Below are 26,071 nucleotides of genomic sequence, written 5' to 3'. Positions count from 1 at the left end.
TAGCATGAGCATGATGATAATGTTGACACCGAATAGACATATCACAACAATTGGACTACCGACTCAATTAGGATATCACTAACATGAGCATGATGATAATTTTACAGTCTAGCACAATACAGAAGGTTGGAATGGTACTTGTGTTGAGGCTGACTTCTCTAAAAAAGCTTGAATCAAACAATTTAAAGCAAAAGAAAAGAAAAGAAGAGAAAGAAGACAGAGAGAAAAGACAAAAAAGGTACAGATGTTATACACTGAAGTTTCGATTTCCAAAATTTTTCCTGCAAACTTTCACAAGAATGTTTATTTTGCCAATCATTTCCCACAATTTTATTCATTCCCAGTTTGCTTATTTTTCTCTCCTTGAAATCTAAAAATATATCTCCCATAATCAACTTACCAAACCCACATTAATCACAAACTCAGCAAGCACCATTAGTTTTTTCATTTGTAATTAAACAAAGCCCAGCAAATGTGCAAACTTCATGGTTCATGAAGTTTAGTTAGTGGCTTCTGCCACTACCCTTGGCTTTGACTTGCTGGCTATAATCCAAAATCTTAACGATGTCATTTCCACCCTTAAACATGTCCTCATCCCTTACTCAAAGGAAATAATTCTTCCTCCACCCTAGTCCCTTCTAGTTCCCTCTGCTTAACTACTATCATAGTAATGATATTAGTTTAAATAATTAAAATTGTAATGAATATTTCATAAATCATATTTATAAATAGTTTCAGGTTAGACATATGGCGGGTCAAGAAATATATTTATCCCACCCCTGCTTCTTAAGATTGTTTTTGTCCTCATCCCTTGTATGTGTTGGATAATATTCTCCTCATATGGGGCCGGCTAGAGATTATTTTTAGAGTTAAGTTGTCATCCCTTCTTAGAGAACAAAAATTTAAGTATGAAATGATAATTGATGGATGCAAATGCAATAGAACATTTTAGTGTGGGATAATATGATAGAGTTACTAAAGAATTGAATTTTAGTTTTTGTGTTAATTATTGGGAAGATTTAAGTAAAAGGATAATACTTATTACGACTTAGGAGTTAAAATTCAAGTCTGACTAACAGAATTCAAGAAGCTTAAAATAGTTAGTGGCAACCACAACTCAAGCATATTGAAGCTTGCCATTAGTCCCCTTTAACATTCTCACGATCAAGTGTGCCCTGAAAACTAGAACAGGACTCTGAACAATCTGTAACATAAAAGACAACAGATTATTCAGAGTTTAAAAGCAGAAGCGATAGAGAAGCTGATAATGAATCTTCTTAGTAAATTCAAAGGACAAGGTGGTCTCTCAGCATTAATGAATCTCAAAGGATCTCTGAGCTTACCCTTGAAACTGTAACATCTCCAAAAAATTTGGAGTTTTCCACACAAGCAGACAGTAATTGAATGGAGACTCCTTAATTCAAATAATAGAAAGCAATGTGTCAGCACAAAACATGCTAAACTGCTTTGAAATGCAAAAATTTAATTCAGATGTCAATTGTCAGCACAGAACGTTATTCACATTGTTGTTTATCACAATTAAAGGTAGGATTGTAGTCACTTTTTAAAGTTAAAATTCTTGGATTTTACCCATTTCAAATATAATAAATATTTAGAAAAAGTAATTTTGGATGATTTCTAAATTATTGCGAGCAAAAAAAACTAAAGAGGATGAAGAGAGATTATAGTAAAAGCCTATCAACTGTAATGTGAATAATTGAAGAAGACAACGGAGACCCACCACGTGAAGATTGATTAGAGTAAAAATATAACTTTCTTCAGTTTAGTTGAGTGCTTTCTAGCTAGAGAAAGTTGTAAGTGGTGTCTTTTATCAACTAAAGGAGACTTTGACATGACATTGACATTGTTCAAACTTCAAAGACAAAATGAAAAAGAGACTTGAAACAAGAGAAAGACTTGAGATAATTTCTTTTTCATCCTTGTTTCATATTATTACAATTAATCTGATTGTTTCAAATATTATATTTTAAACCTTTCCTTTTTTTATTCAAATTTTTATTGCTTCAGTCTTGTGATCTTATCCTTAGAAGCTGTTAGTGAGAGTCACTATTTCTAAGAACTTTATGGTAAACCTATGGAATAGGTTTAGTGAACCCAAACGAGTTATTGTGGAATCAAGCCCAAATGAAGCCCATGGAAGACTAGAGTAATGATGGATAAATTATCAAAATAAACTCTTAGGATTTTATTTATTTGATGTGATTATTTTAACTCCAAAAAGATAATCCGATTCAAGTGAGATTTCTTGTTATAAAAAAAAAAAAAAACTCGAACCATATCTATAACTAAAGTTAGATTCAAACCAAACCATCTTGACTTGAATTAATGTTTGGCTCATTTCATGTTGAAGTTTTAATTCAATAATTTAACTTGAATTCAATTCAAATCTCCCTTCGATAATACTATTCTTCTTGATGGCAACCTCTAGCATCTTTAACCAGTTCAAACAAGCTGACCATGTTTAAATTGAACTCGAATCCAACTCTATCTATAATGTGGTTTGTGTATGCCTAGAATAGATCTAATGAATGGCCTACAAATATTCTAACAAGTAGAGGTGAATTCAAACAAAAACAAACCCAAGCAAGAGTCAACTAATGAATGGCATTGTTGTCTTGTAAGATGGTCATCGATTAGTGAATAATATCACCCTAATTCTACTAGATTGATCTGCATATACAAATTAAATCAAGAAATTTCTAAATCTACTTTAAAAATCTATTCTCATGTATTCATAAAACTGAAAACTCAACTCATTCACAAATGATACACAGTACTCAAACCTATGGTTTGCTCCAATATCATTACTGGAAACATAACTAGGGTTACTTATATACTATGAACTGTTTGTGATTGTTCGAAATTCATGATCTTGATAAGATTTGGGTATCAAATCTTGCTCAACCAATTTCCAGTACAAACACATCATAAAATAAAACTTTGCTTATGAACTCAACCTAGAAATAATACAAATGTAAGGGCAAATGGAGATCTTCTTTGTCAACAATAGTATCAGTAACAATATAAGAAACCGAAGGTATAGATGGAGATCTTCTATTAAATACCTTCTGCAAAGATGGAATTGAATCTCCAAGTTGAAAGATAGTTCTCCAAGGACACAGTTGGAAGAGAGTTACTGACCCATGGCAATTAATGGAAATCCCTTGACAAACAAGCATAATTGGTCAACAAACATCATTAGCATTGGTAAGTCAAGATGAGAAAATGCATTTACAGACAAATGGTGAACGTTGAGAAGAGGCAAAAACACGAGTTAACATTAATTAACACATGCAATTGGCTAAAGACAGAAATTATAGAACAGTTAACTTAGTAAGTTATATATTGGTGGTGAAGCAAACAAACACACAAACAGTGAAGAGAAAGACTGTATTATCCTGGTTCACCCAAAACAGGTTTACATCCACTCATGCATAAATGCTCCACTCCATCCCACTTCCCTTTCTGCGCCTCTCCACTGCATCACTCCTTGTTTTCATTTTTTTTGCAAAACGCTAGTTTTCACCACCGTTGATCTCCCTCTTCTGATCGATTACTTGGCATCTGCTCCTCTACCTCAGCCACATCTAAGGACGTCGATGATTAGCCAAAAGAAGACAATATTTTCTAGAACGCAATCGTTTCCAAGCCACCACTAGCAACACAATCGCTGCCACACCAACCACCACCTTCTCCCCTAACAATAATCACAATCGTTTCCAATCCCTCACGCAAAGTTCCGAAATTCTCGCGGCGTTACCTGAGCACGATAATGGTCCCATGCTCTACCGCAAATCCTTGATATATTCGTTGCCGATGATGAGCTTTGGTTCAAATGCTTCTCATCGCTTTAGCATTAAGCCTCCTTTTTCTAAATTTTTTGTTTTTTTGGGTTTTGTTTGGGATGATGCACATCAACCCAGGTCAAGCGACCCGAACCTAGTCAAAGAGCAGCTTTTTGCAAAAAGATGAGGGGGAAACTCAGTAAGATGAAGTAAAATCCCGCTTAGAGATCGCAACTATAGTCATGTGGATAGGCTTTTTTCTTTTAAACTATTTTATAATTTAAAAAAAAAAATGTTTTCTGAAAAAGGTAGCTGAGCAATAATTATGATTTTAAATACCGACCAGGTAGCTGAGATATAAATGTTTTAGCCTAAAACAGAAAGCTTCAATGATGACCTCAAGGACTAATAAAATTGGTGGAATATTATAACTTTCAAGATAAAGATTTGAATTTGAATCTCTGTCATGCAGTGGCTGTGAATCTGGGTTTATCCTTCCAACAAATACGGATAGTTCCGGTTATGATAAAAAGGAGGAAAAAGAAAGCTTTAATGATGAAGGTTATGAAACTCTTCCTTCTAACTCAATCAGAAACTGGGCAAACTTATAGCCTGCACTTTATGTGTGGATGATTGAAGAAGTGAAGGCACAAAGTAGCTCACGTGGTGGGATTAGGAGCCCTGTTGCATGAGGCTTCTTTCGCTTTTTCTATGGTGCCAGTGGAAAGAAATATCTAACATTTCAGCAACCATGAATGGGATATAAACTGTTGGATTAACGATAGACTTCTAGATGAATTTATTCAAGTGTATAAATAATAGATATAGGATATGTTTATTGGAAGATGAAGGTGATGGTGTATAAATGCATAATGAGATTTGTGGCTTGGTGGACATAAATAATTGCTCCTCATAATTAACTTAATTATGTTGATAGATTGGTAATTTAATCTTAATTATGTTGATTAAATTTCAATTTTAATATAAGAGATAATTTTGTATATTCAATTAAACAAAGTATAAATTTGTAATTTAAATGTATATTAATTTATGAGGACATTCTTATCATTACATTAAAGAAAAGGGTAAATTAGTAATTTACTTTAAAAAGTTAACAAAAGTGAGTATACACATGCAAACCTCCATTATATATCCTCAATTTGATCAGTAAGAAAAATGTCTTCTACAAACAATCATCATAAATAGTTATGATGAATCAAAATATTTTCTAGCTAATGTATTCATTCCAAACTTTAACGGCATTGGAAAATTTTAATTTCTATTAATACATTATGAGATAGAGATAGAGATGTCAATGCTTAGGGGAGGTGTAGGAATGGCGCTCTTCGTGGGGTGTGACACATTCTCATCTCTCTTATGGGGAATCCTCATCCCTTACTTAACAAGAAATAGCTACTATCATAATGATGATATTAATTTAAATACTTAAAATTGTAATAGATAATTTGTAAATTATACTTTATAAATAGTTTTAGGGTAGGTCAATGGTTGGTCAAGAGATACTTTATACTTTATAACATTATACTTTATAAATAGTTTTAGGGTATTTTAAAAACATGAATGGAATTTCTACGGTACAAAAAGATGAAGCCTATTGGGAAGAGAAGTGCAGGTGTAAATTAAACATCTTTTCAGTGGAACAACCCAAATAAATAGAATGCTGGTTTGAGTACATAAATAGACAGGCATTACAGTTATGCCGAGAGCAATTTGATAGACCAGTGGTCTTTCATCTCACTAAAACACTCTTTTGATAATTGAATTTCAACATCCAGACCATGCCCCCTTCTTGACAAATCTTTTGCCGCTTGATATAGCCTAGAATTCATTCGAGTGTTCACCATAACCTAGCTCCTAGTGTGGCTCTGACACCACTTTAATAGAAAATTACAGAATTTACAATCAAATAGAGAACTATGAAGTGTAAATACACAAGCACAATGAACCTTATCTATGATACTTCACACTACAAGTGTTTATTCTCTTAAAAAAAAAATAGTAATAAGAACTATAAAAAATATATTGAAAGCAGAGGTGGCAACCCCCTCCCTCTTTTTGCTGTAAATCCCCTTTAAAGAATTATTGAATTCTTGCTTGCCTCTTCTTCGTCCGATCTTCTCTTTTTATAGTCTGTTTTGGCTTTAATATATTGATCTTGGTCTTGTTCTATGGCCTTGAATCCAGCTGCTGATTAGGGCAAGCCTTGATTTCAGCTTCCATTATCTGCCCTGATTTCTGCTTCCTGTGTTTAATTCCTTTGCTTTTCCTTTTGTATATGTGCATTATTGGAGGCCTAACACATTACCATCTCATTAACGTATTGCTCAGTTTTACTTGTGTTATGATATTTTAAGAGTTTTCATTTGTTTATATACATTCTCTGAGTGTCCAGTTTGGTCACGCAGAAAATTAAACAAAAAGATCAAGATTGACGTGCAGTCTCAGTTAAAATACCTGGCAAAGCATGTTAATTTCATCATCTGAACGTTCAGTATCTGGAATGTCATAAAACTGAGCAACACAGTCAAGATACTCACTACGCTTCCTTGACTCCCTCCCTTCTTTCTGAATTTGGCGGTGCATATCCCTGTTATCAGTTTATATATAAATTTCAACAGGGAAAAAAATGCATTCAATAATATGTATATTGTACTTAAGAGGCTAGATTATGTAAATCCCAGAACTCAGATGAAGACAATCACTTGAATGCATCCTCCTAAAATAGTTCATTTCAACTATTGAACAACAAGAATTGACAACTACAAACTCAAAAAGACAAACAGCACGTAATGAAATGTAAGGAAACAACTGCAGAACTATAGCCAATACCTCGAGCCTCAATAAACCAAAAGGCACATCATTGAATTGATCTCCCTCACCAGTATTAGCACATAGCAAACAATTTTTGCATATAGATTAGCAAGAAATCCAAAACATAGTTCTCTACATGTGCAAGTTTCCGTTAATCAAAGAGTTTATTAGCCCAAAATTTTCTTAAAAACATCACTTAAAAATATTACCGGTTAGAGAATTTTCAAAGGAATGATCATAAAAAAAATCTGTGGTCAATGTACTTCCAATATTGATGGCAACTAATAGAGTATAAATTTTACCAAAAGAAGCCTCCATTCAGGAGGGCGCATGAATGGTGGTACACCACTCCAAGCTAACTCTCAAACTCTCTCTGCATGATTAAGCAAAAAAGAATACGGTATAAAGAAGCGATAAAAGAGAGAGAGAGAGAGAGAGAGAGAGAAAGGATCCTAATCTCAATTTAAAACCAAATCAGTTCCTTTGGAAATCTCTATACGCATAATTATGCGAGAAGCTATATAGCATGATACCTAATATGACCATGGAACCAGACAGCTCCTCGGTAAATTTCACAACCCTTACAGAATCGGTAGCTCTAGCGCCCATGGTGAACTTAAGAGACTTTTGAACATAGTTTCAATATTTGAAATAGTTAACTTATAAGCACTTACATTATTTGGCTTGGATGTATCTTGATCTTCCACCTGCGTAATAAGTAAAACAGCAAATCAAATCCTTTAATATTTAAACTTCAAATGATACTTAAATTATGAAATTGAAAAGAATGAATACTTATGGAATCATGCATGTTATCACTTGTCCCAACATCATTCTGAGAAAGGCTGCGTCCAAAACTTGGGGAATGTAAGCTTGGGGCCTCTATAGGATCTGCCCTTCTGGTCAATAATATTTTACCTGGAATACTGCGACCTTAAAGCAACCTAAATTACAGGAACAGATAAAGAAACCAAGTTACAAATTACGACAGTCCTATAGTTAGTACCAGAAGACAATGATGAAATCATTTTCCAGAAAAAGATAAAGAGAAGGACATGCTGGCACAATGGATAAAGAAGCATCAATTAATTTAATGCTTAACTGAAAAACAAACATAGATTGGTCAATTCATGACAATTGGATGACCTCAGTTCAGTTTTCCAGGAGAATGAGCTCAAAGCTTTCAGTACTAACAAACCCTTACTCATTGATTCATAAGAGATTAGAGAAAGAACTACGGGTTTGTCATTGATGCAACATCGTTTGGCCAAAACCTAGAAGAGTGGATTTTCCAGCTTCACTAACACCCATCGATGCCATAAGCACACCAAACCTTACTCCAATAGATATATCAGAGAACAGTTGGGAGTTTCTTCTTCTCCTAAAACCAAAGGGAAGTAGAAGGCAAATTAAAGACAAAACATGCCAAAATGAAGGTATGAGATCTGATGCCTTTAAATATCATGCAATGAAAATAACCGATTGTGAATGTAGAATGGCTAATAAGGAGTACCACAGGGAATTCAACATAATAGTTCATATTGTGAATTGCTGCTGATTAGGGTTTAAAAGGTGAGACCATCCCGTCTATCAAATAAGATAAGACACACAAAAAATAATATTAAACATTAAAGTGAAACAAATACAACTGGAACAAAAATGGATAAAAATCTTTAACTACGGGAAATCAAATTCACCTTTTGAAAGGGAAATTCTTAGACTTCTCTTCCACAAGTTTACCATCATTGTAATTTTGACTTCCTTGAATATTGGCCAACTTTTCTTGCAAAATAATCGCACAAGATTATCAGGGGGCAGCATTTGAATTCGACTGGGTGAACATCGAACAAACTTGAGTAGCATTGAACTCGAATAGCTGTTATAGCATAACATTGAAGGAACAACTTTTTTCAGCGCCACATAGAATCAGTGCAGTACCAGTATTGTTCTCAATCTTTTCTAGATATCACCAGCCAAAAAAATGAATTAAAAATAAAAGTTGAAGTACTAACATTTAAACATGGAAAAACAAATGATTGTAATTTGTAATTCACTTACCTTCTGAAGAAAGTTAGTTACACCTTTTCTTTGAGGACACCTGAATCCACAGTCCTTGAAAAATTCCACAAATTTATTGTGTTGTTCTTGATACAAAACCTTTCCTTCTGCATCAAAATGATGTCATCAAAGAGTTCAAACGTTTCTGGAACTGAGTGGGGAAGTAAAATCAATACAGTAGCATCTGTGATATGCACCTGCTGCTATGGCCAAAGAACAATCTGATATGCAGTTGAACTGTCTAAACCATTTGATATTGCATCCATAAATAACACTTTTGTGGGACTAACCACCTCTCCTGCATATTTTAATGTAAATTAATTCTTTAAGGTTTATAATAGCAGGCATCTAATAGTTGGAATCATCTATTCCATAAACATTACTACCAAGTGGAGCTGATGCAATTATGAAAAATTACCAAGGACCTGGGAAGTCACAAGACAGTTAAGATTTTAACTTAAAGCATTCGCTTGATGCAAATCAACTAGAAAAGAAATGAGGTTACAGCTTCAACAAAGAGAAACACCTTTAAAACATGATCTGTTTGAAGGGTTGTTTTATTGTCTTTTGGCAGAAATTGCTTGTTATAGCAACCATTTTCACGAATATTTCGTACATGTAGCAACAGCATCTAGAACAAAACATCAGATATAAACAAGAAAAATATGTTGAAGATACCTTCATGTAAGTATCTACATCTGGATCCGGAACAATTCCTGCCTCCTCTCTTTCACTGAGTTCCATCATTATATCTGGACAGACAGAAAAAAAAAAAAAAAAGCTCTGTACCTATTAACTACTCAGGGGAATTGATAATGAGGCTAAGATTAAAACTTCATTTAAGCAAATTTAAGTAAGCCTACTTGGTTTCCAACAACAAGACATTGGGCACAAAATTCAAGTGTTTCCCTCAGTCATTTTTACAATATGCAGATCTTCTTGGATTATATAAGCTGATGTTTTCTGGGGAACAAACTCATCAAACCAGTAGGAAACTTTTTCCCTATTACCTGCGAAGAAAACAGAGGCAAAACAGAATACATTAGGAAATCAAACTAAGATAGCACACAAATAGAGACGTAAAATAGCTGAAGATAACAGGAGCAAAACTGAGTAAATTAGGAAATTAGAACATTTATTTTAAAGAGATTGTGTTATGAGTTAAAGAAAGAAAGAAAAAAGAGAGAAAGGGTGAAGTTATGACGGGGTTTAATGTATGGTTTTGCCTGAAACTTTCTTTGACAAACTTCAACTGTTGTTGCTATCATCAGTTGATCATTTGACAACCCTTCAAACATTGTTGCTTTCTTCTTCATCTTCCATGCTCGCCGTCAAGTTCCAGTCCTCTTCTTCTCCTGACGACACTTGGTTTATGTCCAAATCATTCATTCCACTTGCTTCTTCATCACTTTTTACATCAAAAACAACAAAATTTCATAACAAACATGATCATAGATCAACATTGGGTACAAAAAGAGTTCTGATGACGACAAAAGTCTAAAGAATCCTCGACAGTGACATTAAACTTCTGTAAGTGTTGAAACAATGTAAATTAAACAAATGCGAAATTAGTAAATGAAAGGAAATTACCATATTTGAGAGTTCGAGGATGGGAAAGACCGAAGTAGGGGCCTGTGTTGGTGGAATCAAAATAAAGCTTCAGGAGTTGTTCCATTTGAAGGAAGCGGCATCCATTTGAGAAATTGTTTTTAATCGTTAATTTTTTTTATAAAAAATCACATACAGGGGGAAATTTAAATGTTCAAACTTAAAGGATAGAATTTTATTGAGCAAAGTTCTGGTGGGAAATAGTTATTCTTACTTTCTAAATCAATTGAATTTATAAAGGCAATGTATAAATTCTTTTGAAATAAGTTTAAGAAGAAATATGACTAACCATTCGGCATCCTCTACGCTTCGCATTATTCTACTTTCTTCTTCTTCTTCTTCTTCTTCTTCTTCTTCTTCTACTTCTTCTTCTTCTTCTGCTTCTGCTTCTACTTCTTCTTCTTCTTCTTCAAATTCTTTTGCCATTCTATCACAGAACTCTGAACAATCTATAATCACAAAAAATAACACATTAATTTATTTGCAAAACAAAAACTATAGAGAATTAATATTCCTTTCAATGTCTAAAATGACTGTAATATATCAATTAAACAAGAAGATGAAGAATTTCCACAACAACCACCTCAATTCCTAAAAAGCACATATACTCAATTTATTTTAACTTTAATGATACATAAACTGTAATATTGTAGCTTCGGTGCATGTACTTAGAGGATTTTAATTGAAGAAAAAATCAATAATAAAGATTTTTGAGAATTAATTGTTATTAATTCAATAAAAGAGAAAAAATCTACAAAAAAAAAAAAACGTTATTAAGTAAATGAATACATACCATTTTGTAATTGTTGTATGACTGAATCAGGGTCTTTTATACAAACTTTCTTGTTCACTTTTTGTAACCGTGGCATTTTTAATATTTCTCTAGAAAAAGTCTTCATCTTAAAGCACTTAAACACATTTAATGATTTCAAAATTGGAAAATTTAAGGCACATTTCCCAGAATAGAAGCATGTAAGACTTTTTAATTCTACCAAGGTCAACTCCTTAAGTTTCTCAAAAACAATTTCATCTTCCTCTTTGTCTCCTACATTTGCTAATACTTCTATCATCATTGCACACTCTTCTATTTCCAACTCTTCTAAAGATACTAGACTTTTGGCTGTTGAGGATGCAATTAAGTTTTGCAATCCATTGCAGCAGGTCACTGTCAAAGTCGTTAGATTTTCGAATGATGATGAACACGGTAGTAGAGTCATCAAATTGTGACAAGATGCTACCATCAATTCATGAAGATTTTGAAGAATTGATTTGAATTGAAAGTCTTGTTTCCAAATACACTTTAAATTAAAAAGTCCATGCAATTGTAAAACACTTAATTGTGCAAGTGCTCCAACATGTTCCTCACCTTCTCCATATGAGAATACCTCTTCGTATGAACTCACTTTCAATTCAAGTTCTTTAAGATTGATAAATTTTGTAAGGATATAAATTGGAATATATGCATGTTCATCCTTGATCAATTCAAGAGTTTCTACTTTGTCAAAGTTCTCTTCAAACTCTCCTTGCCAAATTGACATGATATCTCTTCCACTTAATGTCAATTTCTCCAAATCAAAGTTAACCTAAAGAAAAAAAATATGTCAATCAAATTAAAATTAAAATTGCTCTTGAAAATAGATAATAATTATATATATATTTTTAATAGGAATAAGGAGAAGAAAATATATATTCTTAAAACGTTAGAAATATTATTAAACTAATTAATTAAATACATACCCATTTTTTCCTCGCTTGTTGTATAGTTGTATTCAAGTTATTCTCCTCAATCTCTATTAACTTCATCTTATCTTCCCAATACATCATCCTATAATGGACATTGCGTAACTTTGGTATGCTTAAACTTCCTAAAGAGAAAGTCTTCATATTGGGGCATCTTTTTATACTTGACTCTTCCAAAGATGGAAAATTGAAAGAGTAATTTCCAGAACAAAAGCATGTGAGACAATCTAATTCTTCAAGTGACAACTTATTCAAATTGTTAAAAACAATTTCAGTTGTTGTTTCATCTCCCTCATTTTCTACTATTTCAGAAAGCAATCAACAATTGTCTATACTCATTTCTCTTAGTTGCGCCAAACTTTTAATCATTGAAGGCGTTATTAACCTCTTTATCAACCCGCAACAATCCCTTATTTTTAGAACTTTAAGATTCTGAAAATAGGTTGAGAATGACAATAGACTCATCAATCTATCATCGGAATCTACACATAGAACTTCAAGATTGTAAAATCTTTGAAGGAGTCCAACTGAAATATTTGCGTAGGAGATTTCAAGAGTTTTAGATTCACTCCTCCAAATAATCTCTTTTCTATTCGAATCATCCTCTAAAAGAATGTTCTCCAAGTCAGAATTGATATGCAAATTCTCCAAGTCAGAATTGATCTATAAATATATACAAATGAAATTCAATCAGTTTATCATAATCTTAAAACAAAACTTTAATTGTTGCAATTTCTTGCACATAATTAAATGAGAAATTGAAATTTTTACCACTATTTTATTCTGTGTATACAAAAATGTCACCTATCCTAAAGCTTAAACAAATATACCACAACAATAATCAACTTTCCCAAAATACCTCTCTTTAATCTTTCATGCAGATATTCTCTCTCTTCTTCTCTGTAACTTTTTTCTCTCTTCTTCCTCTTTTTTCAAAGTGATAAAGAAATCATGCAGAGAGATCCTTACCCTCTTCATCCTCATCTTCAAAAACAAAAGAAGAAAGGAAAAAACTGAATTATTTAGATTAAGAATTCTTCAAAGTGAGGATATAAAAAAAAAAAAAAAGCAACCCACAAAAAAACTCAACCACATTCACTTTATATCCTGGAAGAAATGACCATCGAAGAAAATCATTTAGTAAGATTTAACTGGAAAAAAAATTAGTATTTAAGGATTAAAACTGAAAAAAAAATGTTAGCGTGAAAGTTGTTGGGAATAAAGGTTGGGGTTAAACGCCAACCCTTAATATATGTGCATATAAGGATGGTCTCACCTTTGTATAAAATAAAAGAAAATTGGTATAAAAAAATAGTTGGTTTGTTAGCATTAATTTAGGGTGGGCCTACCTTTATAAACTAAAACTATTGGTGTACAAAAGTTGGCGTTATTATAATTTAGAGTGGGCTCACCCTTTATAAAACTTAAAGCTTGGAGTAGGCAAAGGTTGGCGTTTTCCGCCAACCCGTATAATAATATATATTATAATATATAATTATATTATATATATTATAATATTATATAATATAATATATATAATATAATATATTATATATTATTATAATATTATATATTATAATAATATTATTATATTATAATATTATATTATATAACATATATAATATAATATATTATATAATATTATAATATAATATATAATATATTATATTATATAATATAATTATATATTATATTATATAATAACATATATATTATTATACGGGTTGGCGTTTTCCGCCAACCCTTGCCTACTCCAAGCTTTAAGTTTTATAAAGTGTGGGCCCACCCTAAATTATAATAACGCCAACTTTCTTACACTAATAGTTTTAGTTTATAAAGGTGGGCCCATCCTAAATTAATGCTAACAAGCCAACTATTTTTTTATACCAATTTTCTTTTATTTTATACAAAGGTGAGGCCACCCTTATATGTACATATATTAAGGGTTGGCGTTAACGCCAACCTTTATTCCCAACAACTTTCACGCCAACGTTTTTTTTTTTCAGTTAAACACATTTTTTTTCAGTTTTAATCCTTAAATGCTAATTTTTTTTCCAGTTAAATCTTGTTAAATGATCTTCTTCGATAGTCATTTCTTCTAGGGTATAAAGTGGATGTGGTTGAGTTTTTTTGTGGGTTGCTTTTTTTTTTTTTATATCCTCACTTTGAAGAATTCTTAATCTGAATAATTCAGTTTTTTCCTTTCTTTTTTCGTTTTTGAAGATGAGGATAAAGAGGGTAAGGATCTCTCTGCATGATTTCTTTATCACTTTGAAAGAAGAGGAAGAAGAGAGAAAAAAGTTACAGAGAAGAAGAGAGAGAATATCTGCATGAAAGATTAAAGAAGGTTATTTTGAAAAAGTTGATTACTGTTGTGGTATATTTGTTTAAGCTTTAGGATAGGTGGCATTTTTGTATACACGGAATAAAATAGTGATAAAAATATCAATTTCCCTAGTTAAATTCACGAAATATGGTAATGCAGTTAATTAATAATTAATCAATACTTTTTAATTGTGGGAAGTGTCAATTGTCAAAGAAAGAATTGTGAAACATATGATCTGATGTGTAATATATAAGCTAAATTTAAATAAGAAAATAAATCAAATTTGTAATATAAATATAATAGTGGAAATTATACTATTATTAAGATATTCTAACTTCAAAATATGAGTATAAGTAGTTTAAATATGAAATTATTAACTGCCGAGTAATGAATTATTCATAAAAAATGCAGGAGGGGTTTACTTATAAATTTTGGCTTAATAGGCCATCATGTTGAGTTTTCTTACGGAATATGTGTGTTAAACCAAAATTCATACCCTTTTAGGGAGGCCCAATTTGAGATATAAACTAATTTAGATCAAGTCCAAAAGATAATATCAGCCCACAAAAATAAGATGATCCACCACATAAATTAAAAAACAATCTTTTAATTATTTTAATTTATTAATTTCCTAGAATTCACAAATATTAATGTTAACTCGAGTTTTAAACAATACAAAATCTTAAATTTATGATTACTTCTTAATTTTTTTTTCTAATTCAAAACTAAAACAACATTGGAATTTTTAAACTTTGTACTATAATATATTTAATTGACAAGATTTTTATAATAATGTATCCAAATTCACTTGATCAGTTATTTTATTTTAATTTTTTCTAAATTTTGGTTCAAGCAACAAAAAACATTAAAAATCATATACTTAAGTGATTGTGTGTATGTGTATCTTAAGATTTTTCCTTTTACACTTTTCAATAAAGAAATAAATATGAGATTAATACCTTATGTTCCAAACAAATGGATTTTGACTCTGAAACTTGAACTTCACCTTTCTCATTATTATCTTGGAAGCCTTCATATCTTGAAGTGAAGTTTGGACATTTTTTTATCTCTAACTCTTTTAACAAAGGTAATTCCAAAGCAAATGCTCCTTGATAGAAAACAATAAGTTTGGGTAAATCTCGAAGCACCAATTGAGTTATATGTAGAAATATAGAATTAACAACTTCTATTCCTTCTTCTTCTTCTTCTTCTTCTTCAACAATCTTCTCTAAAACCTTACAATTCTTTATCTTCAAGGATCGGAGTTGTTGAAGGCTTTTAACTATGAAAAATGGAAACACATTTTATTTTATCACATCTATCCAAAATCAATTTTGTCAAATTTTCATAAGAAGAAGTTGAAAGTTGGCTCTCGCAAATCTTCCCAAAACTGATCTTGATCAATTTCAAACTCATCAAATCAGTGAAAATAACCTGCAATCAAAGTTAATTATCATTTCAATATTTGTAAACTCATGAGAAAAATTAAAAAATAAAATAATAATTAGTTTTCGTGGATTTATAGATGACATGCCATAAAAATTAACAATGTGTTTTGTTTTTTTTTTTTGTCTCTAATAGTATCAACTACAAAATCAACCATAAAATGATGAAATCAATTTGATAGAGACTATATAATATAGAAATTGAAGAGAAGTATTTAATAGTGGAACTGAACTAAAAATTTGAATCACCAGCTAAAAAAAAAAGAAAACCCAAAATAGAATGAATTATACAATATCACAACTATATGTTAACAAATGAGAATACACATAAAAGAAAATAAGAATATAAAAATAAAGAAGTACAATAAGTTATAGTTAATCAAACCTTTTTGTTAAAAAGTGGTTCTGTTTCATTGGATTGTGAAATAATTTTTGCAGCCTCATAATCATTCTCTTCATTTGAAGAATCATGCAACAGCAAAGCTTCAACATTCTTGATTTCATATAATTTTTCTAAGTAGATGGTAAAATTAAATTTAAATTGTAATATCCTCAAACACTCAAGTTGGTCATTTCCAAAATGAAACCACCACCATTGGCCAATTGATATGTTGTACCTTTTAAGCTCTTTAGAAAAAAAATCTATAGGCAACACATTGATATCTTCAATATCCAATTCTAAAATGGTGAGCTTGGACAAGAACTTCAATTCCTCAAGTACTTCATGCTTCCACTTAACAAAACATGACTTTATATAAAATGCTTCCAATTGGGATAATTGGGATATCACATTTGGAGCAATAACTTTCAACTCCCAACAATAGCTCAAATCTAATACCTCTAATTGTGTCAATTGACCCATTTCTGTATGAAATTCCTTAATCAAAGTATTTCACAAGCTAAGGACCTTTAGCTTCTTAAGTGTTCCAATAATAGCAACATCTTCAATTTTGCTACCATTTAAACACAATGTTTGAAGGCTAGTCAAATGGTCAATTGACAATGATAACAATGACTGTTGTATTTTAAATAAATTTAATACTCTGAGCTTGGGCATCATGATGAGAAAGCCCTCAGGGATTTGGAAAGAAGAACCCATCTGACTTGCCTGAAAAAATTCAAGTTTTGGACAATTTAATCCTTCAGACCAAAGTTGAGTAATAATATCATTACCAGCTAATGAGATTATTGTGCATTTTCCAAGCTTATCTTTATCCTTCTATTCCCTTTCAACGTCATTTTTCTCTGTATAAACATGGTAGTCTATATATGCACATGTTATAGCAACAACACGAACAACATCATGCATAGAAAAACTTCCTTTACTTCTACCATCAAGTAATAAACAACGGTCTTTGAGTTCGTTCACCACGACCTCTAGTTTATTTAATGCTTCCACTATGGTTAGGTTGACTCCTTCAAGTATCCCCAAGGTCATGATATTTTTCAATAAGTCTAAAATGGAAGTATCATTTTCCATTAGACTTAGACTAGAAATTATGAAAGTTTTCTTGAGCTCCTCATCTTCTAAGTAATCGTAACTCAACTTAATCTTTGTATATTCCTTATCCAAAAGTCTGGTGAACTTTGCTGTGGCAGGTGTGTGCAGCACTCTCAAGGCATCTTCCCACTGAAATTTTTGTCTCTTGTTCTTTAATGCTTTGGCTATAGTACAAATGACAATCGGCAAGCCTCCACATTCCTTACATATATCATTTGGTAAAGAATTCAATCCACATGTTTGAATAACATTACCTGCATAGAGATCTAGGATTATATAAATTGCATTTTCTATTTACATGTATACTTTGGATTTAAAAAACGTTTTAAATGTTGGTTTTCAATTTTTTCCAAATAAATTTATCGAATTTTTTATCTAATTGAATTCCACTTTATAATATAAAATATTATTCATCTTGAAATTTTATTTGCAAAAAAAAAATCGAAAGTTGGTGACATAATAAGAGCAGAATAGTGTCTCTTTCAAATTGTTTGAAAAAAATACAATCAACATCTTAAATGCAAAATAGTTTTATTTAAAAAACTTTAGAAAAAGAGGTTCTTAAAATTATTTATTAGTAAACAAATTTAGTGGAAATTTTATGTTTATTCATGTTCTAAATCTATTAAATTGTACATATTCTCAAAGTCAAAGTTCGAAAAAGTTTAGAGCCTTTACATTATAACAATTATGATTAAACTTTTATATGCAAATCAAAATATTGCATCGAGTAAATCATTTCCCACCCAACGTTTGGTCTTAAAACATTTTTTCACCCCTAGTTGGTATAATTAGCATTTTCCACCAAAATCAAACTATATTAATGAAAATGTGAAAGTATTTACTTCTACAAGAATTCTACAACATAGTTACCTGCCATTTTTTTAAATAGGGTCCAAGCTTCTTCTTCATTTAAAGTGTCCATCCTATAATTATTTGCAGAACCCATTTTCTCCAACACATCTTTGTTTCTTGTTGTGAACAAAAGTTTATTTCTTCCACGATCAGCTCCGCAAGGAATTCCTATCATCTTTTCAAATTCTAGAGGTTCCCAAATATTATCTAGAATTAAAAGAATATTCTTGCCATTCATTCTTGAATATAGCTCATCTGCTCTGTCACTGTTGTTTTTAAATTCCAGACCCAAGTTGTCTGCAACTGTTGTTTGAATCTTCTCTATATTAGGAGATTCAGATATCTTCAAGACAAAAAAAAAAAAACTGCCCAGTCAGAACCAATATAAAGTAAACCTTAACAAAGAAACAATATTGTACCATATGTTTCTTTACCTCAACAAAGACAATGTCCTCAAAGAGCTTTTCCTCCTTGGCTTTCCTACCGGCTTCTTGCACAAGAGTAGTCTTCCCAAGACCACCCATCCCGTAAACACCAATCATGAAGACATTGTTATCATTTTAAGCATCCCAAACATTCTTTATTGTGGAGTTTCTTGATTCAAAAGCCAAATAATCTTCACTAGATCTAAGCCAGATCTTCGGTGGATTAGTAGAATTGGAAACTGGATCCAACTCCTTTTCTTGCTGGAGGAGTGGATCAATAACATCCTGCTTTAATTTGAAAGCTTTCTTGCTTTGCTTGTAGTGAAAGATGAAGTTGGGGCAAAATCCCTTGAAACATCTCCGGTTGTTTGCTTTCTCTTGACTCAACGGCTCTGCTTCAGTAATGGTCTTATCCACATGCAAATCCTTAAGCTCTTGTTCGTTCTCTTGCACATTTCTTTCAGCTTCAGTAACCATACGGTAATGGTCTCTTGCACATCTCTTACACATCTCTTGAATCAACTGCTCTGCTTCGGTAATGGTCTTCTCCACATCCTTCTGCCGGTCCTTAACCTATTGTTCGATCTCTTCCCTGTTTCTTTTAGCTGCAGTAACCTTGCACTGAACTCGGTCTCTTGTCTTCTTCAACTTATCAACTTGTTCTTGAAGTTTGTCAAAGTTGCTTTTGTAGTTGAACAAGTACTTAAATTGACGGCAGATTGGAGCAGCCAACCACTGACCAACTTGAAGGACAGGACTCACCGCACCCCCAACATTCCCGGCAACATCAACCATTTTTTTTGAACTCTTTTTTAAGTTTGAAAAACAGAAGAGAAGTAAAGCAATTGGAAATAATTCAAACAGAGATGATCACAAAACAATTGCCGAATTAACAATTTTTTTAACAACAAATAAGAAATATTGAGACAGATTTTTTTTTTTCAAAAAAAGAAAAGAACCAGATTTTTTTTTCTTTTGTCTGAAATAAGGGAAAAGAAGGGGGAATTTTTTCTTTTCTTTTCTTTAGAGAGGAATCGGGAAGTGGGAAAGGAGTGAAAAATAAAGTGATCTGGGAGAGGCTCAAGTGAAGGCAGAGGAAAGGGATGGAGAGAATAAAAAATAACAACACCGTCATATTATTTTGCATAGTTAGAGTAGAAGAGTTTATATATTATACACTCAAATATTATTCAATAAAAAAGAATCTTAAAAAAATACCAGAAAATTTTAATCCCACTTCGATGCTCAAGTCTAAACACTATCTCCTGCAACTTAAAAAATATATATTATTTATATCAGTTAAATATTTAATTATTTATTTAAATGATATATTATTATTTAATTAAATAATTTTAAATTAAATATAATGTATAACCACATAACGATATATGAATTGAATCAAATTAATTAAAGGCATTGGCATTCATATGATCTGCATTAATAATATATGGAGGCCATGACATGCATCGAGCAAGCAAAAATTTTGATTTATTTCAGTCTGTCTGTCGGCCATCATGCAAAATGGACATGGAGATGTGTTTTTGAATATTTTATTAACAAATACAATATAATAATAATTAAGAAAAATTGAATGAATCCATGTACATAGAGATCTGTGAAACGCACAGAACCCGGCCAACGAGGGGGATGGTCCTTCTCTCAATAACTTTTTATTTCAATAACACTTAGGGGCGTTTGGTTATAGGTTTTAAAAATTACCTTATTAATTTATTTTTTATTTTTTTTTAATTTATTAGTAATAAAATATTACAATAATCTTCTATTATTTATGTTGAAGTGGTAGATAATATAAGTGATAATCTGATTACCACATTCACCTTAGGTATTTAAAGATTATCAAGGTAATCTTGATTTTATTATAATTATATTAGTATTTATCAATTTTTTGAGACAAAAATAAATTTACTTTTAATTAATATGACAAATAATATGAAAAATATTTAAAAATAATTATATTTAAGGGTATTTAAGTAAAATAATTTATTAATAATTTTTTATTATCTTTAACCAAACACAATAATTATTTATACTTATCAAATTTTATCAAATATAGTAATCATTTTTTTCCCAGTAATTTTTTAAATAATCTATCTTAAAGGTAATCTTTCTATTTTGGTAATAAAATATTATCCAAATTAAACGTAAGAAGACATAATATATACTAAAATATTATTGAATAAAGAAAGACTCAAGCACATGTAGGGCTGGATTCGAGCCGAGCCAGCTCGAGCTCGAGCTCGGCTCAGCTCAGTTCGAGCCCGAAATGAGCCGGGTTTTGCTCGGCTCGATCGAGCTCGAGCCGAGCTCGAGCTGGCTCGGGTTGGCTCGGCAATTTTTTTTTAAATTTTTTATACAAAACGTCGTTGTTTTGATCCATATAAATATACAAAACAGTGTCGTTTTGATATAAAAAACGAGTCGAGCTAAGCCATAAACGAGCTGAACTCGAGTCGAGCTCGAGCCAAACTCGAGCCGGCCATAAAAAAACCGAGCCGAGCTCGGCTCAGCTCGAATCCAGCCCTAAGCACATGTTTAAAAAATTCCAGAAAATTTTTATCCCACTTGAGAGATGCCTCTTTTCACATGGCACATGCTCAAGAGTCGAACACTATCTTCTGCAATATAAAAAAATATATATTATATATATCAATAAAATTATTATTTACTTAAATATATAAATTATATATATTATTAATTAATTAAATAATATAGACCATCACATGCATAACAGCGCTGGTTTCAGTCTGTCGGCCATTATACAAAATGGACAAAAGATGTGAGGAGCCTACTTGATTTATTTTGTATTTTTTATTAACAAATGCAATGTTGTGGAAAATTGAAGATTAAATAGGCAAAGTAGCATTAGCTTTATTAAGGGCTCTTGCAAAAGCTAAACTTTATTATTAATTAATTAATAATTCATGCTTTATATGATAATACTTATCCAAACCTGAGCTGGATTCCATTACCATCAATAATTTATTATTAAACTATTGTAATGAGTAGTTCAATCAAACCAAATTAATTTTCAACTAGTTTAAGATAAGCTCGACCATTTTAAGTTTATGAGCTCATGTTGCCCTAATCTTAAGCTTAGTTTGACTCGAATCAATCCTTATTTACAAAGAGTTTATATAAAATATATTATACAAACTATTGTATATATATGTGAATCAAAGGTGTGAGCCAAGTTGAATCAAACTCAAGATTATGCTACTTGAGTTTAGTTTTTTAGTTAAATCCGAGCTCGAGCTTAAAGATGCCCATCTTGGTGAGCTCACAAACTCATAACTCAGCTTAAGTAAAATATTAATAAACCCAAAAAAGTTTTAAATATAATTAACACTCCTAAAATTTTATATATACTTTAAATATAGAAATAATTGATGAATATATAAATTATAAAGTGAAAAGAATAATTTAAAAACTAGAAGGTGAAAATAAATTTTTTTAATTGAACTCAAGTTAGTCAAACTTGTCTCAAACTCAGAGTATTCAATAATGTTTTCTATATGAATAGCTATTAACACATGTATCCACACCTAATAATAGGAAGATACGGAAACGTTTTACACATTTATCAATACATATAAACCTAATTTAAAACCAAAGAAAGACTTAGGCAATACATACATACATACATACATACATACATACATACATACATACATACATACATACATACATATATATATATATATATATATATATATATATATATATATATATATATATATATATATATATATATATATAGTGCTCTTCACTTGAGTTGGTTTCCATTTGACCCCATTTTATATAGGCTCAAGTTTATCTCAACATGTTTCCTTTAAAGTTGTTTTTTGTTACAGTTTTGAACTGAATTCATTAAGCTTGGTTTTGTATTATAGTTCAGCCAAAACTAATTAGAATTTTCTATTGCATCTGGACAAGATGTTTTTCAACAAGTCTCTAAACGACATGTCATTTGTAAACTACTTTTCTCAGTTCGACTTCGAACTCGAACGGATTCAGTTTGAATTCAACCCTATTTGAGAGCAACAAACCAACTACTTTCCTCGTAAAAGTAATTAATAATCAAACACAAATAAGGTTGTAATTGCAATTACTACCAACATGATTCTTTATAAGAGAACAAAACACATTGAAATTGACAAAATTTTGTTTAAAAAAGATTGATGGTGACGTGATTTGTATGTCATATATGCAAACTATTAATCAAGTTGTCAATGTTCTAACGAAAGGATAGCACAAGAAACAATTTTACAACCTAGGTAGGGTGAAGACAACATTGCTTTTAATTTAAATAGATAGCAATAATGGTATAACTCTAAGGGACATTTGGTTTATGAAATGTTTTATTACTAAAATTGTAAAATTACATTAAAGATAGATTATCTTTTGATTATTGGATATAAATTATTATTATGTTTAATAAAATTTGATAAAAATAGATAAGTATAAATAATTATTGTGTTTAGTTAGAGATAATAAAAGAATACTAGTATATTATTTTACTTAAATATTTTTGGGTATAATTATTCTAAAATATTTTTTTATATTATTTGTTATATTAATTGAAAATAAAATTATTTTTGCCCTTAAAAAATTAATAAATAAATTTTTAGTTATAATAAAATTAAAATTACCTAGTAATCAAATTATCTCTTATATTGTCTATTACATCACCATTGGTAATAAAAAATTAATGAAATATTTTATTATTTATAAATTAAACAAAATAATATAACTAATAAAAGATAAATTTCTTTAATATCCTCTAACCAAGGTTTGGGATTGTTGATGTATCTATCCCTATAACTCCACAAAAACATATTAAATTATTCTCATTTTGTGCATTAGATATTCGTCATTGTAATTGAATATTTAACATAACCTCAACAACTATAGGTAGAGAATCCAATGAAAAATATAAACTTTGAGAGCAACATACCAACTACTTTCGTCATAAAAAATAAACAATAATCAAATACAAACAATGAAGAAGAATCAAAGCTTATAACTTTACTGTAAATGATTCATTGCAAACTCAATTCATTCATCTATGAAAGAAAGTTCCACCAAATTCGATTGATTTAACTTTTATTGTTTTGTACTGTAATTGCTATTGCATCTGGACGAGATGTTTTTCAACAAGTCTCTAAACAACGTGTCATTTGTAAACTAATTCAATTTGTCATCCATAATCAATCAGTAATTAATAACTACAAAGTTTAATGAATGAATTTAATAACATAATATTGAGCTTCTGAAAAGGAAAAGAGTTGAGTAAGTTTCAGAGTTTCACCTAAGCACACAAGTATCAAAGTGTTACGTTATGTTTTTCTCCCATTAGAATTCATTTTATGAACTATTAAATTTCTCCAATCACTTCTCATGTTTATGCAACAAATTAAAATAGCTGAGTTATCTATACTTATTCTCCATATCAACTCTTTCCTGTTAACATCTGGAAAATATTCAACGAAACTACAACCCTTTATATATATTTAAAAAAAAAAAAAATTGGAGCATAGGTCCCCCATTGATCAAGACATAAACTGCTACTTGCATTAAATTATCCTTTAAAGTCAGATATGTACAAAAGATGATTAGGTATCTATATAATTGTAATTTAAGTATTTTACACCAATATCAACAACTATAGGCAGATAGTGACACCTAAATTATTCTTGAACCGTCAACTACATTAGCAGAGCTTGCTTTGTTAATCAATTTAAGCTTTACTTCTTTGAATAATTCTTTGAGCATACGGTATCCCTTTGGATTAGGAGAAGGCTGCTACAAAGGCACAATCTCAACACAAGAAATCAATGGCTTTGGGCCATCCAAGTAAAGGGACAAGCAACTAGAAATTCTAATTACTTAATGATAGGATTAGGAAATAATGCAATTGAAATCATAATTCAATTGAAATAATGATAGGATTAGGAAATAAAAGATCTTTGTGGGGTTCTCCCCATGTCCCTGATTCATTATCTCATTCACACTATTTTATGACACTCATTGATGACTACTCTAGGAGAGTATAGGTCTATTTCCTAAAACATAAAAATGAGGCCTTTGAGTGCTTTAAAGACTGGAAAAATCTAGTTGAGAACCAAACTAATAAGAAAATTAAAGTACTCAGAACTGATAATGGCCTTAAATATTGCAACAAATATTTTTCTAATTTTTGTAAGAAACATGGTATACTTAGGCATAGAACATGTAGTGAAACACCACAGCAAAATGGTTTGGCTGAGAGAATGAATAGGACCATTCTAAATAAGGTTATATGTATTCTAGCTGATTCTAGATTAAGTAAGAAGTTTTGGGCTAAAGTTATAGCAACTGCCTGCTACTTGATAAATAGGTCTCCATCATCTGCATTAGGTTTTAAAACCCTAATTGAAATGTGGTCAAATAGAGCACCTTCTTTACACCACTTAAAACCATTTGGATGTCTTGCCTATGTGCATGTTAGTCAAGGTAAACTTAACCCAAGAGCTTTAAAGGTTGTTTTTCTAGGATATCCCACAGGCACTAAAGGCTATAAACTATGGCTGTTAGAAGAGCGCAAGTGTGTTGTTAGCAGAAATGTTACTTTTAATGAACTAAAATTTTACAAAGATCTTTTCTCTTCAGAAGGACAATCCGGACAGGTTCAGTTTGAGGTGGAGACACGTGTGTTAGGTCACCAAAGTGGTATTGAGTCTACAACTCAATCTTTAGAGTCTGGTAAGGGACCTGACTTGAGTCTAGATACAATTCGTACTTCAAAGTATGAAATCACAGACTTGAATCAGGAACCCTCACCACAGAGTCAAGTTGAGTGTCACCACAGAGTCAAGTTGAGTGTCCTCACAGACAAACTCCTAAGCTATTAAGACACGTTATGAATGTCGTGACAAATTATGTGTTTAAAATGAATAATATCTTGACAATAAATCAAATATTACATCAATCCATTGGAATTTTAGAGTGGAATCATTTTTTAATTATATACCTTACTTTGTCATGTTATTTATTTTAAACTCTTTTATCATACATTCTTTGCTTTCATACTTCTTGTGTTTGTGCTTCTTCTTCTTTTCTTTTTTTTTTTTTTTTAAAGAAAAGATTCATCTTGTAACAAAACAATTTTGAGGGCAAAGGCAAAGGATGAAATCATAATTTGCTTTATATATTCTTAACTTTTCCTTTTTCTTACTTCATTTATTTATTCCTTCTTTTTATTTTTCCCCATTTGTCATTTTATAATAAATAATTATTAATTATGTGAATAAAAGTGAGTGATTTTGAATTAGAGATAAAATAACACCTAATTATATGATGATGCATAAATACTTATGTCTATCTATGTATCAATTGTTAGTGCATGTACAACAATCTAACATAAAAAATTGGATCTAATAGATTTTATCACACATATATTTTCTAAGTGTTATTGT

General features: G+C 30.9%; 1 protein-coding gene across 3 annotated transcripts; it reads right to left on the bottom strand.

The window, feature by feature from the left end:
• Positions 1–5,423: 5,423 nt before the first annotated feature.
• LOC123208297 lies at positions 5,424–19,726 on the bottom strand. Of its 3 annotated transcripts, XM_044625694.1 has the most exons (18): positions 18,606–19,726; positions 18,190–18,514; positions 16,201–17,570; positions 11,098–11,887; positions 10,594–10,753; positions 10,287–10,328; positions 9,560–10,104; positions 9,375–9,448; positions 8,894–8,994; positions 8,697–8,803; positions 8,336–8,597; positions 8,152–8,225; positions 7,741–8,019; positions 7,434–7,582; positions 7,313–7,345; positions 6,941–7,011; positions 6,282–6,414; positions 5,424–6,120 (listed from the first exon to the last, which is right to left on the bottom strand). In XM_044625694.1, exons 3-7 carry the CDS (start codon positions 16,675–16,677, stop codon positions 9,987–9,989), a joined length of 1,587 nt encoding a protein of 528 aa, XP_044481629.1. In that variant the 5' UTR covers positions 16,678–17,570; positions 18,190–18,514; positions 18,606–19,726; the 3' UTR covers positions 5,424–6,120; positions 6,282–6,414; positions 6,941–7,011; positions 7,313–7,345; positions 7,434–7,582; positions 7,741–8,019; positions 8,152–8,225; positions 8,336–8,597; positions 8,697–8,803; positions 8,894–8,994; positions 9,375–9,448; positions 9,560–9,986. The 3 variants fall into 3 exon arrangements, with proteins under 3 accessions (XP_044481629.1, XP_044481631.1, XP_044481630.1); XM_044625696.1 differs by lacking the exons at positions 18,190–18,514; positions 18,606–19,726 and adding exons at positions 12,042–12,707; positions 15,330–15,652 and having other exon boundaries at positions 7,741–8,225; positions 16,201–16,335; XM_044625695.1 differs by lacking the exons at positions 18,190–18,514; positions 18,606–19,726 and adding exons at positions 12,042–12,707; positions 15,330–15,804 and having other exon boundaries at positions 7,741–8,225; positions 16,201–16,334.
• Between the last annotated feature and the right edge of the window lie 6,345 nt (positions 19,727–26,071).

Source organism: Mangifera indica, chromosome 2 (genome assembly GCF_011075055.1).
Source record: "Mangifera indica cultivar Alphonso chromosome 2, CATAS_Mindica_2.1, whole genome shotgun sequence".
Classification (NCBI taxonomy): Eukaryota; Viridiplantae; Streptophyta; class Magnoliopsida; order Sapindales; family Anacardiaceae; genus Mangifera; species Mangifera indica.
This window is presented reverse-complemented; position numbering and strand designations above follow the sequence as displayed.

Excerpts from the sequence above, each read along its gene's own strand:
- LOC123208297 (XM_044625694.1), bottom strand. The coding sequence starts at position 16,677 with ATGGGTCAATTGACACAATTAGAGGTATTAGATTTGAGCTATTGTTGG. Across the intron at positions 11,888-16,200 it reads AACCACTTTTTAACAAAAAG|GTTAACTTTGATTTGGAGAA; the intron begins GTTTGATTAACT and ends TTTTTTCTTTAG. Across the intron at positions 10,754-11,097 it reads CATACAACAATTACAAAATG|ATTGTTCAGAGTTCTGTGAT; the intron begins GTATGTATTCAT and ends TTGTGATTATAG.